General features: G+C 46.7%; 1 protein-coding gene across 2 annotated transcripts in view; it reads left to right on the top strand.

The window, feature by feature from the left end:
• The window catches only part of GPR143 (G protein-coupled receptor 143), a 40346-nt gene that overhangs the window by 8007 nt on the left and 13664 nt on the right, over positions 1-18675 (top strand). For both annotated transcript variants that reach the window (XM_054470832.2, XM_063660438.1), the window contains exons 4-8: positions 9277-9369; positions 11754-11863; positions 14228-14336; positions 16430-16547; positions 18148-18391. In XM_054470832.2, the coding sequence (XP_054326807.1) occupies positions 9277-9369; positions 11754-11863; positions 14228-14336; positions 16430-16547; positions 18148-18391 (674 nt within the window). The remainder of the gene's footprint in view (positions 1-9276; positions 9370-11753; positions 11864-14227; positions 14337-16429; positions 16548-18147; positions 18392-18675) is intronic.

The raw sequence follows: 18675 nt of genomic DNA, 5'->3' as shown, positions 1-18675 counted from the left end.
CCCATCTCTACAAAAAATTTAAAAAAAGATAGCCAGGCATGGTGGGGTGCAACGGTGGTCCCAGCTACTCAGGAGGCTGAGGTGGGAGGATGTCTTCAGCCCAGGAGGTCAAAGCACAGTGAGCCATGATCGTGTCACTGTACTCCAGCCTGGGCGACAGAGTGAGACCCTATCTCAAAAAACAATACAAACAAACAAAAAAACCCAGCTTTATAAAGGTCACCTGTTTAAAGCCTAAAATCCAGTGGTTTTTTGTGTATTCACAGAATTGCATAACCATCACCATTATCGATTTTATACCATTTTGATCATCCCCTCTACATCTCTGTGGTGGTTATTAGTCACTCCTCACTGCCCCCTCCCCACAGCCCCCAGCAACCACTTATCTACTTTCCGTCTCTGTGGAGCTGCATGTTCTGGACATTTCATAGCAATGGAATCATACAGTATGTGACCTTTCGTGTTTGGGTTTTTAACTCAGTGTAACATCTTCACGGTTTATCCGTGTTGTCACATGTCTGTGCTTCATTCCTGTTATGGTCTGAATGTTTCTGTCCCTCCAAAAATTCCTGTATTGAAATTCTAACCCCTAAGGTGACGGTATTAGGAGGCGGGGCCTTTGGGAGGTTATTAGGTCATAAGTGGGATCAGTGCCCTTGTAAAAGGGGCCCCAGAGAGCTCCCTCACCCCTTCTACCATGTGGGGACACAGCAAGAAGGTGCTATCTATGAACCAGAAGCGGGGCCTCACCAGACATCACATCTGCTATACCTTGATCTTGGACTCCCAGCCTCCAGAGCTGTGAGCAATAATTGTTTATAAGCCACCTAGTGTGTGATATTTTGTTATAGCAGCCTAAATGGACTAAAACAATCCCTTTTCATTGCTAATATTCCAGGGTAAGGCTATACTACATTTTGTTTATCCATTTATCAGTTGATGGACATTTTGTGTGCTTCCATTGTTTCGACTACTTCCATTGTTTGGCTACTAGGAATAATGCTGCAACTGACATTTGTATGCAAGTGTTTGTGTGGACATATGTTTTCATCACATATTCCTGAGTATATATCTAGGTGTGTAATTGCTGAGCCATGTGGTAACTCTAGGTATAACCTTGTAAGAAACTGTTAAACTGCTTTCAAAAGCAGGTGCACCATTTTACATTCTAGCAGTAATGTGAGGGTTGCAGTTTATCCACATCCTTGTCAATACTTGTTATTATCTGTTTTAATTTTAGCCATCCTAACATGTGTGAATTGGTAACTCCTCACGGTTTTGATTTCACTGATGAGTAATGATGCTAAGCATCTTTTCATGTGCTGATTGGTCATGTATATGTCTTCTTAGAGAAATGTCTATTCACCTCTTTTGCCCATTATTTCATTGGGCTATTTGGTTTTTTATTGAGTTGTAGGAGTTCTTTATATATTCTAGATACAAGTAGCATATTACATATGTGATTCACAAATAGTTTCTCCCACTGTGTGGTTTGTCTTTACACCTACTTGATGATATCTTTCAAAGCACAAAAGTTTTTCATTCTGATGAAGTCCAATTTTTCTATTTTTTTCTTTGATTTCTTATTCTTTTGTTGTCATATCTAAGAAATCATTGCCTAACCCAAGGTCACAAAGATTTAGACCTATGTTTTCTTATGGTTTGAATGCTTAAATTTAGGTCCACTTAGAATTTTTGTGCACAGGTGACTAATGGGTCCATCTTCATTATTTTGCATGTGGATATCCAGTTGTCCCAGCACCACTTATTGAATAAATTTACTTTTAAAGCCAAATCAGTAAATAAAGATCATATGTAGGCTATAGAATATATTGGGTAATCCCAGTAGATCCCTGCTCTAAAATCATTGACATTCCTTATGTAGATCACATCATCAACTTTGGTCTCTCTGGCCTGAAGTTTAGTGCTTACTTCATTTTTATGCTTGTTCCTTCCATCTTTTTACCTTAGCTCCCAAACTCTTACACATCTGAACCAAACTGAGATATGCCTGGTTGTGAAAATTCTCCAGGGAAGATAGTCAAGGTCAGAGCCAGCCAATTAGGTGTATCAGTGAAGATTCATTTTGGCTACATAAAATATATATAATAATAATGACTTAAACAAGGTAGAGATTTCTCTTTCATGCTAAAGATGTCCAGAGGTAGGCAGTCCAGGACGCTTGTGATAGACATCAGGGACCCAGGTTCCTTTGATTTTCTGCGTCACTATCCTATTGTGTGACTTCCATCCTCAAAGTGTCATGGCCCAATATAGCTGCTGATTCTCCAGTCATCACACCTACATTCTGGGCATCAGGAAGCTGGAAGAGAGCAATGCAATGCAATAGAGGCTTGTGTTCCCCTGAGCCAGATTTAGGTAGTGTCTTGGTAGTTTCATACAATGCCAGTTACGTATTGTTGGTCAGAAGTTAGATTTTTTTTTTTTTTTTTTTTTTTTTTTTTAGATGGAGTTTCACTCTTAGTTTCTTTTTTCTTTTCTTTTTTTTTGAGATGGAGTTTCACTCTTAGGGTGAAAAAGATAGAGTTTCGCTCTTTTTGCCCAGGCCGGAGTGCAATGGCACAATCTTGGCTCACTACAACCTGCACCGCCTGGGTTCAAGCAATTCTCCTGCCTCAGCTTCCCAAGTAGCTGGGATTACAGGTGCCTGCCACCATGACCAGCTAATTTTTGTATTTTTAGTAGAGATGGGGTTTCACCATGTTGGTCAGGCTGGTCTCGAACTCCTGACCTCAGGTGATCCACCCACCTCAGCATCCCAAAGTGTTGGGATTACAGGCTTGAGCCACTACGCCTGGCCAGAACTTAGTTTCATGCCACACTTAGCTGCTAAAGGAGGTAGGAAATAGACTCTGTGAGCCGAGCATGCAGCTGCCCTCATGACATCCAGGTTATGTTACTGAGGGAAAAAAGGAAATATGGCTTTGAGTAGGTAATTAGCAGTGTGATAAAGACATGGCCCTGCAGCTCTAGTGATTGGCATGTCTCTGAGCATCCCTCAGTCAGTGTTGGAGAGGTTGGAGGTCTGACACAACTGTAGGTCTTATAGATGCCAGTTATGGGTAGAAGAAGTGTCTCAGAGTGCTGGAAGGAAGCTGGGAGAAGAGTAATGCCCCCTGCTGCCATAGGAGGATATATTACTTCACCTCCAACCACGGTGGGGATATGGGGGAAAAGGGATGGGGTCCCACGGGACAGTCTGAGAACTGTCTGGATCCAGAGGACAGACAGGGCCCTGAGAAGCTGGGACAGGCAATCATGAAGCCCTCCTTACCCCAAGGATAGTGTTTGGGAGTTCATTTGGAGCTCAGTGATCAGAAGGCAGGATGTTGGGACCAAGGGTCTTCAGCCCGTGGGGGGCGCAGGCTTCTCCTGATCTGCTGTGGATTGGGGTTCAGACTTCTGCCCCGGTATGGGTTTCAGAGGCCCAGCCTGAAGTCAGGGTCTGGAATGCAGAGATTCTGCACTCTCAAACACCCAGCCCTTTGCAGAAAGCCTCTCTGTTAGTTATCTGAGTCTCATACAAAGTTTCTGGTTCCTAGCCCACATTGCTAAGACATACCCCCAACCCTCACCTGCTCCCAGCCCAGCCAGGCTAGGGAAGGGCCACGCCAGGAACCAGTCACAGTGTGGGAGGCAAAACATGCTGGAAGTGTTTCTTTTCCTCCTGAAGCTCTTTGGACTTGTTTCTTTCCTCTTGTCTCATTGTAGAAGGGTGTCCTTTCTCACTCAGATCCCTTCGTCCACACAGCTGATCTTCCAAGTCAAAGTCCCGATGGGGTGGGGGTTGTGATATTTGCCAGGCATCTGGTAGAGGTTTGAGTGACAGCCACGCATCCCATGGAGCCCCAGCCCCCTACCCCACCTCGTCCCATCAGACAGGAGAGGCAAACCCAAGACTGGACGGCACCAGTCAGCTCTGCAGAGCTTCCATCTTCAGTCTTCCTGCGGCATCTGGAAGGCTGCGGCCTCAACTCCTGGGGGAAACGGGGTGGGGTGTATGGAAGTACAAAGATGAAAGCTAGATACTGTGCAAGAATGCCAGCTGTGCAGGGAACGGGGAGGCGAAAGGCAAGTCCCCCGCTCTCCTCTCGGGAAGCATGTAGTAGCTGCTGGTTTTGCAGAGACAGCCTTCCCAGGTGGGACTGAGCATTCAGACTTGGCTATTAGGTGTGGAGGTGACTCTGGGAGGGCTTGGGGATAGGAGCTCCTTGCTTATCAGGTGAGCCAGGTATTCCGGAGGCATAAGGCCTCTCTCGCTGGGGAGCTATGAGGGCCCACACAGCTGAGAAGGAGCCCCACGTTCATGTCCTTCTGTTGGGAAACCTCAGGTTCAGGTTTGCTGCAGATCCACCTGGATTCACTTCCATGCCAGAGGATCAGGTAGGAAAAAGCAAACCAGAGAAGCCCAAGCACAGCTCCTCCTCCCTTTCTGACATCTCCATAAAAAACTTTGCAGTCACAGCCATTGGCTGATTTCTTCTCTAAGCTATCCCCTCATCTTTTATAACTGGGTTTTTTTTGTGTTTTTTTTTCAGATTCTGTTTTTTTCAATTCTTTTTATTTTTATTTATTTTTTTGAGACGGAGTCTTGCTCTGTCGCCCAGGCTGGAGTGCAGTGGCGTGATCTCGGCTCACTGCAACCTCCACCTCCCAGGTTCGAGGAATTCTCCTGCCTCAGTCTCCTGAGTAGCTGGGACTATAGGCACCTGCCACCACACCCAGCTAGTTTTTGTATTTTTAGTAGAGATGGGGTTTCACCATGTTGGCCAGGCTGGTCCTGATCCACCCGCCTTGGCCTTCCAAAGTGCTGGGATTACAGGCATGAGCCACTGCGCCCGGCCTTTTTCAAGTTTTATCTTATTGCAAATTTTTTTTGAACAGATGAAAAGAGCCCTCCAGTAGATTATCAGACTTACACTTAAACCGACACAGTCCTGTGGCCCACAGAGGCTTCTGTGACCCAGTCCCCAACACATGGCCTTCCTTCCCTCTGTCCTCTCTTACCCTCTCCACTCCAGCCACGCCCAGCTCCCGGCTTCTAGAAGGAGCCTGTATTCCTTTTTTTTTTTTTCCTTTCTTTCTTATTTTTAATAGCTGCGTCTCACTCTGTCATCTAGGCTGGAGGGCAGTGGCATGATCACAGCTCACTGCAGCCTTCAACTCCTGGGCTCAAGCAATCCTCCCGCCCCAGCCTCCTGAGTAGCTGGGGCTACAGGTGTGCACCTCCAGGCCAGGCTGCAGCTCACGTTCTTTGACTTGTGGCCTTTTCCTCCATCTTCAAAGCCAGCAATGGTGGGTTACGTCCTTCTCAAATTCCCTCCTCTCTGGTTCTCTGCAGCTGATAGTCTCTGCTTTCCTGGATTCTGGCAGTTACATTGGCCCAACCCAGATAACCCAGGATGACTTCCTTATCTCAAACATCCTTAACTTCATCACACCTGCAAAGTCTCTTTTGCCATATAACGGAACATATTCACAGGTTCCAGAAATTAGGACAGGGACATCTTTAGGAAAATGTATTTGGGCTATCACAAGTGTTTATCCACTTTAACTTATAAACATAGTCTCTGCCAGGCATGTTGGCTCATGCCTGTAATCCTAGCACTTTGGGAGGCTGAGATGGGAGGATTGCTTGAGCCCAGGAGTTTGAGACAAGCCTGGGCAACATAGCGAGACTCCATCTCTACTGAAAATAAAAATAAAAAAGTTAGCTGGGTGTGGTGGTGAGTGCTTGTAGTCCTAGCTACTTGGGAGGCTGAGGCAGGCTTGAGCTCCGGAGTTTGAAGTTACTGTGAGCTATCATTGTGCCATTGCATGCCCGTATGGGGACAGAGGGAAACCCCATCTCTTAAAACAACAACCACCACAAACATAGTCTCATCTTTTAGATTAATCACAGCTACGAGCCTGACTTCATGTAAAATCTTCTCCATCCAGCTATGGCCTCTGGGGCTGGCCCCCAGCAGGGGCACAGGCTGGAACATTACACTGATTCTTCTATGTCATCCTCTCAAGATGGTCACTCCCAGGCAGGCAGGGATTCTGTTTCCTGTGCCTAGAACAGGCATGATCTTTGCTCAATAAACATTCAGCCAATGTACACTGAGTGAGACATACTGCGCTGATACAACTCTGATTCTTTTAGTTGAGACGTAACTTAAATACTGTAATATTCGCCCTTTAAAGGTGTGCAGTTCAGTGGCTTTTAGTGCCATCTGCAAGGTTATACATCAGTTAGCCCCACTACTACTAGTTCCAGAACATGTCTGCCATCTCAAAAAGAAACCCTGTACCCATTAGCAGCCACCCCCCATGTCTGCAGAATCACACAATATGTGCACCCTTTGTGTCTGGCTTTTCACTCAGCATTGTTTCTGAGGTTCACCCATGGAGTAGCATGCATCAGTACTTCATTCAACTCGATGTTACCTTTGCACGTGCTGACAGCCATCTCGTAGGTTAAGGGTGTGGGAAGTGTTTCCTATCACTGGTCCCTCTTCTGTAGAGAATGTGCACCAGAAGGGAAATCCCAGAGTAACAGCGCTGATGGTCCAGTACATGTCTCCACCTCCCTGAGCACAGGATGCTGGTAAATCCCACTGCTGGGGCCGCCTGATTGTCCTCAAAGTGAAGACAGCTGGGCACCCAGGGCAGGCCCAGCCTTGTGGGAAAGCGGAGGCGGGCGGGGACGGCCAGCCAGCGTAAGTAGCAGAAAGCAGCCAGGCCTGACGTCCACCTGGCCCTTAGCGTAGTGGCACAGAAAGGCCGCAGAGGGTTTCCGTGTTCACTCATCTGAGAGGAGCAACTCACGGCTCTGAGAAGTGGGTCTGGCCGAGGTGATGCAGCTAGTTAATGTGCCAGGTGTTTGCATTCGGTTCAAACCTGTTGAGCCTCAGAGCATCTTCCTGGGATGAGGCTGTAAGAGGAGTAAGTGGTGAGGCTGGGAGGAGCACCTGGCGAGTGCTGTGCCCGTGAGGTGCAGTCTTAGTCCGTCCAGGCTGCTATAACAAACATCACAGACTGGCAGCAGCTTAGAAGCAGCAGAAATGTATGGCTGGGCGCAGCGGCTCACACCTGCAATCCCAGTACTTTGGGAGGCCAAGGCAGGTGAATCACTTGAGGTCAGGAGTTTAAGACCGGCCTGGCCAACATGGTGAAACACTGTCTCTACTAAAAATACAAAAATTAGCCGGGTTGGTGGTGGGTGCCTGTAATCCCAACTACTCGGGAGGCTGAGGCAGGAGAATTGCTTGAACCCGGGAGGCGGAGGTTGCAGTGAGCCAAGATTGCACCACTGCACTCCAGCCTGGGTGACAGAGCAAGACTCCAACTTGGAAAAAAAAAAAAAAAATACCATCTGACCCAGCAACTCCACTCCCATGTATACACCCCAAAGAACTGAAAACAGGAACCCAGCCAGGTGCAGTGGCTCATGCCTGTAATCCCAGCACTTTCGGAGGCCAAGGTGGCAGGATCGCTTGAGGCCAGGAGTTTGAGACTAGCCTGGGCAACATAGTAAGGCCCATCTCTACAAAAAAAAATTCAAAAATTAGCTGGGCATGGTGGTGCATGCCTGTGGTCCCAGCAACTTGGGAGGCTGAGGTGGGAGGATTGCTTACGCCTAGGAATTGGAGGCTGCAGTGAACTATGATTGCACCACTGGACTCCAGCCTGGGCCACAGAGTGAGACTCTATCTCAAAACAAAACAGGAACTCAAACAAATACTGGTACATAACACATGTTCATAGCAGCACTACTCACAGTAGACAAACAGTGGAAACAACCTAAATGTCCATTGATGGGTGAATCTTGGCCCATGTATACAATGGAATGGTATTCAGTCAGAAAAAGGGAAGAAAGGGCCGCCGTTATGGCTCACGCCTGTAATCCCAGCACTTTGGGAGGCCGAGGCAGGGGATCACTTGAGCTGAGGAGTTCAAGAGCAGCCTGGCAACATGGCATAACCTCATCTCCACAAAAAATACAAAGAAATAGCTGGGCACGATGGCGTGTGCCTGTGGTCCCAGCTACTCAGGAGGCTGAGGTGGGAGGATTGCTTGAGCTCAGGAGACAGTTGCAGTGAGCCGAGATTGCACCACCGCACTCCAGTCTGAATGACAGAGCAAGACCCTGACCCCCAACCCCTACAAAAAGAGGAAAGAAAGGGGCACAGTGGTTCATGCCTATAATCCCAGCAATTTGGGAGGCCAAGGTGGGAGGACTGCTTGAGATCAGGAGTTCAAGACCAGCTTGGACAACATAGCGAGATACTGCCTCAACAGAATATTAAAAGAAACAAGGGAATGAAGAAAGTGATCCATGCTACAACGTCAGTGAACCTGGAAAGCATTATGCTGAGTGAAGGAAGCCAGGTGTAGAGGGCCACATAGCATATATTTCCATTTACATGAAATATCCAGAACATGCAAATCCACAGAGACAGAAACTAGATTAGTGGTTGCTAGCGGCTGGGGGATGGGCAAAGGGGAGTGACCATTTATATTAGTCTGTCCTCACACTGCTATGAAGAACTGCCTGAGACTGAGTAATTTATAAAGGAAAGAGGTTTAATTGACTCACAGTTCAGCGTGGCTGGGGAGGTCTCAGGAAACTTACAATCGTGGCAGAAGGCCAAGGGGAAGGAAGACACCTTCTTCACAAGGCAGCCGAGCGATTGTGGGGGTGGTGGTGGGGGAGGGAAATCCCCTTACAAAACCATCAGATCTCGTGAGAACTCACTCACTATCACGAGAACAGCATGAGGGAAACCGCCCCCATGATTCAATTACCTCCACCTGGTCATTTCCATCCTCCAACCACCTAACCAATTGATTTCCATCCAACAATGATTAGTGCAACTTGTTCTATCCCTTGGGATTTTGGAGATTACAATTCAAGATGAGATTCAGGTGGGGACACAAAGCCTAACCATATCACCAATTAATGGATATGGGGTCTCCTTTTGGAATGATGAAAACATTTTGGAAGGAGACAGTGGTGATGGCTGCAGAGCATTGTGAATGTACTAAATGCCACTTTATTATTCACTTTAAAATAGTTAATTTTATGTGATGTGAATTTCACCTCAATGGAAAACAACCAACCTCAGCAGCACGAGGAAACTCTTTGCCGAAGGGCTTTCCTCTGTGTACATTTTCCTGACCTTTCCAGAGCGCAGGAGCTGGCCTGGCAGTTCCAGGCAGGCCTCTGTGCCCCACTGAGCTGTGGCTGCTGTTGTGCTTGTCCCCTAGCACCATCCTGCTGTATCACATCATGGCATGGGGCCTGGCCACCCTGCTCTGTGTGGAGGGAGCCGCCATGCTCTACTACCCTTCTGTATCCAGGTAAGTTGGGACTCCAGCGCACCAGGCAGCCCCATCCTTGTCTCATCACGTGTTGTCTTGCAGGGAATACATGAGCCCCGACCCACAGAGTGGGCGCCTTGGAGGTTAGGCCGTTGTCTCAGGGCCACATGAGGCCATGCTCACGGCCCAGCCCCAGAGGGCTGACTACAAAAGCTTGGAGAATGACCCTGGAGTCATTCTCCCTGGCTCTGCCTTTCTCGTTTGTGTGCATAGGTGCCCGTGCACACAAGCATGTACGCAAAGCTTTCCGCATATTCCCCTCCACGTAAGGTGTATTCCCAGCCCCTGTATTGGTACAGTTTTCTCATGCCCACTTTTGAGTATTTGGTCTTCAAGCTTCCTCTGGATGAGCAGGTGAGCTTAACATTCTAGGAATGAGTGTAGGATAATGTGGAAGAGGCCATAAGGATCCCTGGGCAGAGCTTATTCTCTAGCTTTGCTTCCTACGCTTTCTCACTTCTCTTCCATCCTCCACACAGAGGGAGATGTGGCCGCTGGAACTGTCTCAGGCATTTCCTCAAGTTTACATTCCTGTCCATGCAACTCTCAGTTGCAAAGCCAAGGTCTTTCCAAGGATATATACTCTAACTTCCAATGGAAAACTGGAAAACAGAAGTGGACAGTGTCTTTGTCTGTGATTTTTATACCAGGGATCAACACAGTGTAGCCCTCAGGACAAATCTGGCCTATTTCCGTTTTTGTAAATAAAGTTTTATTGGAATATAGTCACACTCATTTCTTTATGTACTGTCTGACTGCTTTTGCATGACAACATCAGAGTTTAGTTGCCTCAGAGACCACAGTGTGGCCCATGAAGCTGAAAATATTTACTATCTGTTCCTTTACAGAAAAAAAATCTACAGAAAAAAATTGGTGTAGATAATTTATCTCCCTCTTTTCTCGCTTCTTGCAGCTACTCAGTGAGGATGTCTCCAAATTGGTGTTGCCTTGTCAACCATGAATACAAGCAGGGAGCTCTGTGTAGATCCATCCGTACAGTCTGCTTTTCTGGGGAACTTTAAAAGGACAGATGCAGTGTCAGCAGCTGTTATAACAAAATGCACTTAGTTGGAAAGGGAGTTTCTGTGGCTCTCCCTCGCCTGTGGGACCCCGGAGACTCCTGGCAAAGTTGCATCTGAGCCTGAGGGTGCCATTGCTGCAGGGCGCACAGGGAGCCTTGAGGTGCTCCCAGGATCTTTAGGAGCTGTTCCTTTTAAGCATCTTATCCTTAATCATCTCTTCATTTTCACAATGCCTGACCCAGGGCACTTGGGTCATGCTCACAGTCTCACTCTCTTATTTGTCATTTCCTTTCTGTCTTTGCATCGGAGTCACTTCTCTTTCTCCTTTCAAGCCTTTCCAGATTGAATTTTAGCCTCTACAGCTAAAGATAAAACCGCCTGTTAAAAGAAAGTGGCAGCGTTGAGAGGTGGTATAGTAATTCTTCCTATGGCAAGAGGAGATGGGTATTGCATTTTTCCCACCTGATTTTTTTTTTTTTTTTTTTTTTACATTTTCTGCCACTTTCCCCTCTGGTTTGACAACTCTGTCAATATTAAGGGTGTTTAATTTATTTTTTGTCATTCCCCCTTCCGTGGCCATGAGGCTGTTTGGTTAGCCCCTTTTCCGCCTCCCTCTTTGGTTGAGCTGAAGCAGACCTCCCTCCCCTTTGCCTTCAGTTTCCTCTTCCTCTGTGCCATTTTGCTTCTCTCCTACATTAAGCATTTCGCAGCTGAGAGTTGTTACCCTGGTAACACATGTTTGTGAGGCCCTCCAGCATTCTGTGGTGACCAGTGACTCCTATGACCCCTCAGTAGAAATCTTTGTCCTTTTCTCTGACAAGAACCTCTGAAACTATTGTTCTCCATAACCATGAGAACACATTTCCTCTGAAATATGCAGCTGGCATATTTTGAGTTGTTCAAGCCCAGGGACTGGATTTTATTCGTGTTATTGCCCAAAACCATGTAGTAAGTACTCAAAACCTCACTATTTAATGGAGTGCCTTTGTCTCTACTTGAATTGCATTTTTTCCTTGAGACCCAGTGCAGGGAATCCCCCATCCCAGGGTGTTTTTCTTTCTGATCTTTTCCCAGCAGGAACCTTTAAAAGCTTCCTCCAGTGGAATGCCTTAGGGGTCCTCCCATTTCTGAGACAGAAATATGGTTGATCTCCCTTACTCTCCCGCAATTTATGGCTTGTTCCAGACATGAGAAATGACTCACATTTCCTTTGGGCAGTCAGAAGCAGATTTATGCATTTCCCTTTTTGTTCTCGTCCTCTTATCTTGACTTCCAGATAAGTAATGTCTTTTAGCCAAAGCTTTGCTTTTGAGAAGAATGACTTTGGTTTTCCTCTCTCAGGTGTGAGCAGGGCCTGGACCACACCATCCCCCACTATGTCACCATGTACCTGCCCCTGCTGCTGGTTCTCGTGGCGAACCCCATCCTGTTCCAGAAGACAGTGACTGCAGGTAAATACTAGGGAAGCTCTCTGGGTACACGGCCACTGGGAGCGGCCCCATGCCTCGGGCTCAGACAGTGACACACGTTGTCCTGGAATTCTCCAGGACAGTTGACCTCATTTGTCATCCTCCAGAGACATCAGCAGAACACAGCTGCAGAAAGTAAGCAGGTTCAATAAATGAAAATGTGCAGGCCTCTGCCCGCACAAGTTCTGCGCCATCGTTTGTTAGCTCAGTGCCAGGACTAGTTGACTTTTCACTTCTGTACTGGGCTTCTCCTGGGTCGGCTGCAGGAGTGCCCTTGGACGACTGTGGAGGTGTGAGAGGAACAGAAGGAGAAGAGAAGGGAGGGAGAAGGGACTGAGTCTGTACTGAGGCGGCTCCAGCCCCATAAGGCACTTGGCTGATGTTTTTTCTCAGATGGGCAGGAAACAGGAAGCGGAGCACAGGAAATGAGTCAAGGTCAATGGTTAGAAAAGGATAAGAGGAATGAAGTCGTTGACAACATGTCTGGGAAAGACTTCTAGGCTGGGGCTGAAGACCTGCAGTCCAGCCCCTACTTTCCCCTCAAGGAAGTGTGTCCTGGAGTGAGCCTCCCTCCTCAGGCTGCCAGAGATCTCTCAAGGGGAGAATGGGAATAAGGAAATTTGCCTTAACTGAGAGGTCCTTTGAAGATCACCTGATTGTTGAACTTTTTAAAAACATCGTTGAGAGTACTCTATCATTGGTAATAGGAAATTATTGTGATTCTTCAGACCATTCTCTTCATATCTACACTTTTTGTTTTTTTTTTTATTGAGACGGAGTCTCGCTCTGTCACCCCAGGCTGGAGTGCAGTGGCGTGATCTCAGCTCACTGCAACCTCTGCTGCCCATGTTCAAGTGATTCTCGTGCCTCAGCCTCCTGAGTAGCTGGGACTACAGGCAAGCGCCACCATGCCCGGCTAATTTTTTTTTGTATTTTTAGTAGAGACGGGGTTTCGCCATGTTGGCCAGGCTGGTCTTAAACTCCTGACCTCAGGTGATCCACCCACCTTGGCCTCCCAAAGTGCCAGGATTACAGGCGTGAACCACCGAGCCCAGCGCATATCTACATTTAAATATAGTGTGTTAAATACAGCATTTTAAAACAAAATCTCATCAAAAATAGTGATTTGAGCTGATGGAAAAGACTTATAGAAAAAAGACTGAAAAGAAATACACTAAGATGTTAACAGTGGTTATCTCTGGGTGGAAGGACCATGGGTCATTCATACTTGTCTAAACTTTTAAATATTTTCTAACTTGTCTATAAGAAGAAACTAAATTTTTTTCAATATTTTAACAAGTGTGCACTATTTTTATTTTTTTGAGATGGAGTTTCGCTCTTTTGCCCAGGCTGGAGTGAATTGACGTGATCTCGGCTCACTGAAACCTCCGCCTCCCAGGTTCAAGCGATTCTCCTGCCTCAGCCTCCCGAGTAGCTGGGATTATAGGCACCTGCCACCACACCCAGCTAATTTTTGCATTTTTAGTAGAGATGGGGTTTCACCATGTTGGCCAGGCTGGCCTCCAACTCCTGACCTCAGGTGATCCACCTGCCTCAGCCTCCCAAAATGCTAGGATTACAGTTGTGAGCCACTGCACCTCTATTTTTATAACAGAGAAAATGAGCTTTTAAAAATATAGTTTCTGAACTAGGAACATTCAAATAAAATTGGGAATTTATTTATTTATTTATTTTGAGACGGAGTCTTGCTCTGTCACCGAGGCTGGAGTGCAGTGATCTTGCCTCACTGCAATCTCTGCCTCCTGAGTCCAAGGGATTCTCGTGCACCAGCCTCCCGGATAGCTGGGATTACAGACATGCACCACCATGCCCAGATAATTTTTGTAGTTTTAGTAAAGACAGAGTTTCACCATGTTGGCCAGGCTGCTCTCGAACTCCTGACCTCAAATGATCCACCCACCTTGGCCTCCCAAGTGCTGAGATTACAGGTGTGAGCCACTGCACCCAGCCAAAATTGGGAGTTAACATAGTCATGTACCTGTGTTAATTTCATAGTTGTGAAGAACATCCCCATGGTTGCATAAGATGCTTACATTGAGGGGAATCTGGGTAAAAGGTAGGGGTATACGGGGACTCTCTGTGCTATCTTTGCAACTTTTACGTAAATCTAAAATTATTTCAAGGCAGAAGTTTAAAAATGTGTATATTCCTTAGGGTCTATGAGGACTGCAACCTGGAAGTTGTGAGGAATGAATGTCAGTGACTTCCTTTGCTTCCTGCCCCTCTGGCCTTGCTTGTGGGCTCACACCTGCTTCCATTGCCTTCTTTGTCACTTCGTAAACATGAATAATGAACAGCATACACAGTTCCTTCTGTTCTTCACAGTGGCCTCTTTACTTAAAGGAAGACAAGGCATTTACACGGAGAACGAGAGAAGGATGGGAGCCGTGATCAAGATCCGATTTTTCAAGATCATGCTGGTTTTAATTATTTGGTAACCTTTCTTCTATATATGTGTATTTTTATTGCCAGTGGGAAGGGCTATGGAAACAACTTGCCATGTTGCATGTGTGACCAGAAGTTCCAAAGGGAAGAGCCTTTGGGAAGGAAATCTTTGAGACTGTGCTAGGTGCCCTTTGAGGAAAGGCACAGAGGACAGGGGAACAAGTCCAAAATTCATGAATTTCTGGAAAAACATTCAAATCTACTCAAATTATATATAAAGCCCTTAGAAAACAAACACCCAAGTTTAGTTTTGAAATGTCCCAACCATGTGCATTGCTGGGGTGAACCAAAACAAAGGGGTTGTGTATGCTTTTTTTTGTTTGTTTGTTTTTGAGACAGGGTCTTTCTCTGTCACCCAGGCTGGAGTGTAGTGGCTCAATCACAGCTCACTGCAACCTCGATCTTTAGGGCTCAAGTGATCTTCTCACCTCGGCCTCCCAAGTAGTCTCACTCTGTCACCCAGGCTGGAGTGCAATGGCACAATCTCAGCTCGCTGCAACCTCCGCCTCTCAGGTTCAAGTGATTCTTCTGCCTCAGCCTCCCGAGTAGCTGGGATTAAAGGTGTGTGCCACCACACCCAGCTCATTTTTGTATTTTTAGTAGAGTTGAGGTTTCACCATGTTGGCCAGGCTGGTCTCAGACTCCTGACCTCAAGTGATCCCCCGCCTCGGCCTCCCAAAGTACTGGGATTACAGGCGTGAGCCACCACACTCAGCTGGTCATGCTTTATAAACTCACCCATTTGCCTCACTCCTGACACCAGAATTCCTGTGTCTGACAGAGGGGCAAGGGCACGTCTTTGGTCAAGAAGGTTGGAGAATGGCCTGAGCAGTTTGTCTCTCCTCATTTTTCCCCACCACTGGTATCCTGTCCAAACCTTTCAGGTGGATACTTTGAAAACAGACCTGTAACCAATGCAAAAAATAAAACTGGAATCAGAACATGCTGCACTGTGGTGAATCAGTACCTTGCAGGCAGGGCAAGTACTTGTGATGTTAAAAGTTCACCTGCGCTGGTCGAGGTAGCTCACACTTTGGTAGTTGGAGGCAGGAGTATTCCTTGAGGTCAGGAGTTCAAAACCATCCTGGGCAATACAACAACAATTAGCCAGGAATGGTGGCACATGCCTATAGTCCCAGCTACTCGGGAGGCTGAGGCAGGAGGATCACTTAAGCCTAGGAGTTCGAGGCTACAGTGAGCTATGATCATGCCACTGCTCTCCAGCCTGTGTGACAGAGCAAGACCTTGTCTCTAAAAAATAATGGTAATAATAATTCACCTGATATGAGCTTTGTTTGGACACCTTTCTTCGAGATATGTAAATCATCTCCTACTAAAAATACACTCAGTTCAACATTTCATATTTCACTGAGCCACCTAAAATAACATTGAAAAATGCTATTATAAAATGTCAAGAAAAAATTGTTTTGATCTCCATGAAAACTACGTTGCTCTTCAAACAAAAAATGAATTCTGGGTTATTTGATATAGTGCTAGAACCTTACACCCTGATGTGGTGTTGAGTGTTACCATTGGAAGGATTTGCTGATCTGTGCTTTAGACTGAGAAAACGAATTATATTTTTTAAATTAAATTCTTACTGTGCTGGTTCCTCTTAGTTTCATTTCTTTTCTTTTTCTTTTTGAGACAGGGTCTCACTTTGTCCCCCAGGCTGGAGTACAGTGGCACATTCATAGCTCACTGCAGGCTCGATTTCCTGGGCTCAAGCAATCCTCCCACCCCAGCCTCCCAATTAGCTGGGACTACAGGTGCTCACCACCACAGCTGGTTAATTTTTTTTATTTCTTATTTTTAGTAGAGACAAGTTTCACTGTGTTGCCCAGGCTGGTCTCAGACTCCTGGGCTCAAGCAATCCTCCTGCCTCAGCCTCCCAAAGTGCTGGGATTACAGGAGGGAGCCATTGCACCTGGCCCTCTTAGTTTCTTACTGCAGAAGTGGCCATGTCTGTACCGAGAGTTGGTACTTTTAGGTCTTGGTAGAAATTCTTCTCTGACTCTCCAGCATTTAAAAATGAGTTGCATTGCATGTTCTCTTTACCTGCTGCCATTTTCTTTCTAACAGTTGGTTGTCAAATATCATCAATGAAAGCCTTTTATTCTATCTTGAGATGCAAACAGATATCAATGGAGGTTCTTTGAAACCTGTCAGAACTGCAGCCAAGACCACATGGTTTATTATGGTAGGTCAATCTGCATTTTATTTTAATTAGTTAATTATTTAATTAATTAATTAGTTTTAGAGACAAGGTCTCACTCTGTCACCCAGGCTGGAAAGCAGTGGCATGATCATAGCTCACTGCAGCCTCAAACTCCTGGGCTCAAGCAATCCTCTGTCTTAGCCTCCTGAGTAACTGGGACTACAGGTGTATGCCACCACCCTGGGCAATGTAGGGAGACCCCATCTCTTTTTTAAATTATCTATATTTAACATTTTCTGTTTGAAAAAAAATCAGAAGAAAAAGAAGCAGTCAGAAGTACAATATATTATATTTAAATACAGGATGAGTGAAATAGGCTCCTGGCCTTAGTGTGCTAGCTGGCTGTTTCGTTTGTTGTTGGGATCCTTATTAAATGCTTCAACTCGGGTCAAACAGTTTGGTGCAGTGTATCAAAGCTCCTGGCAGTCTTACAATATCAGAGCATGGATCTTGAAGGGATGTTTCAGACCATGAAAAAGTCACACAGATGAAGATATTCCTGGTAGCATTATCCTTCATAATTGTACAGCATCATAGGAAACCCAGATTTCCAAAAAGAAAGAAATGGTTAAGTAAATTATGGTCTTTCATCTTGATGGACTATTGCTCAGATGTTAAAAATGATGATTATGAAATCTCTGGAATTAACTGGGAAATCAAATATATACAATTATACCAATTACAACTACAGAAAAACATGTTTATCTTTTTTCAACGGAGAAACAATGAAAAAACAAATGAAACAGGAAAAAAATACATGTATTGGATGGACATACATGAAGAGAACGATGGGGTAGAAGCCCCATGGGCAGGTTGCCCCAGTGCTGCCATTCTCTCACCTTTATAAGAAGAAATGCACACATGTTGTTGGCAGGGAGGTACATATTGTACTATACAGAATCCATATTTCTATTGCTTTTGAAATGGGGAAAGTCTCATTCACAAAGACTTTCAAATGGAACCAGCACCAGTCCTTCCATCCCTGCACGTGGTTTGGAGCTTGGCTGGGTTCCTCTGGTGAACTTCATGTGTCCTTAGCACACACGAGTGGAGGGATGTTTCCCAGCCTCCGTGTGAGCCTCAGGAACCTTCATTACATCAAGTGCTCCCTTGGCAGCACAGGGTGGCAAACTGGGGAGAACAGAGGCCCCCAGGCTGCAGGAGGAGCTGGCTGTTCAGTCCCTGTGCCACAGCGCTCCCTCTCCCCTTCTCCCACTGCTGCCCTCTTCTCCTCCCCCACCCTCCCCTCCCACTTTCTCCTTCTTCTGTCTTCCCTTCTCTCTCTCGTCCTCTGTCCCCTCTCTTCCCTTCTCTACTCCAGCTCCTCCCCGCCCCGTCCTCTCCCCACCCCCCTCTACTTTCAGGCACCCTTGAAGGTACAGCACCTACTGTGGCCAATCTTCATCTTGCCCCAAACCAACCCACCAACCAGTCAACCAGCCACCAGCCAACCCATGGGCACTTCCAAGCGAGCCCAGCCCTGGGGGCATCCTGAGGGGAGTGTGTCACTCTGTGACAGCCTAGGGCTCTGACTCCTGCTGCGCTGCACTGACTGCCATGTGTCTTTCTGTCCTCTCTCCAGGGAATCCTGAACCCAGCCCAGGGATTTCTCTTGTCTTTGGCCTTCTACGGCTGGACAGGATGCAGCCTGGGTTTTCAGTCTCCCAGGAAGGAGATCCAGTGGGAATCACTGACTACCTCGGCTGCTGAGGGGGCTCACCCATCCCCACCGGACTCCCAGGTGCCCCATGAAAACCCTGCTTCCAGGAAGGTGTCTCAAGTGGGTGGGCAGACTTCTGACGAAGCCCTGAGCATGCTGTCTGAAGGTAATGCCCTGGCTGCCACAGCAGGTAGACTTCGGGGTCCCAGGGCTCCCCTTGGAAAGCCTTAGAGGATTCTTTGTCCCAGGGGCTGTCCTGTGCATGGTGGGGTGTTTAGCAGCACCCCTCATGTGGACTCACTGGCTGCAAGTTGTACCCCCCCCAATTGTGACAACCAAAACTCTTTCAGACACTGACAAATGTCTCCTGGGGGGCCACAGTGGCCCCCAGTTCACAACCAGTGTCTCAGAATAATTAGGCTTGGATCTAAAAATGTGATTTTTTTTTCC

This window comes from Pongo pygmaeus, chromosome X (assembly GCF_028885625.2).
Source record: "Pongo pygmaeus isolate AG05252 chromosome X, NHGRI_mPonPyg2-v2.0_pri, whole genome shotgun sequence".
Lineage (NCBI taxonomy): Eukaryota > Metazoa > Chordata > Mammalia > Primates > Hominidae > Pongo > Pongo pygmaeus.
The sequence above is the reverse complement of the archived record's forward strand: the minus strand, read 5'-3'. Positions and strand labels throughout refer to the sequence as shown.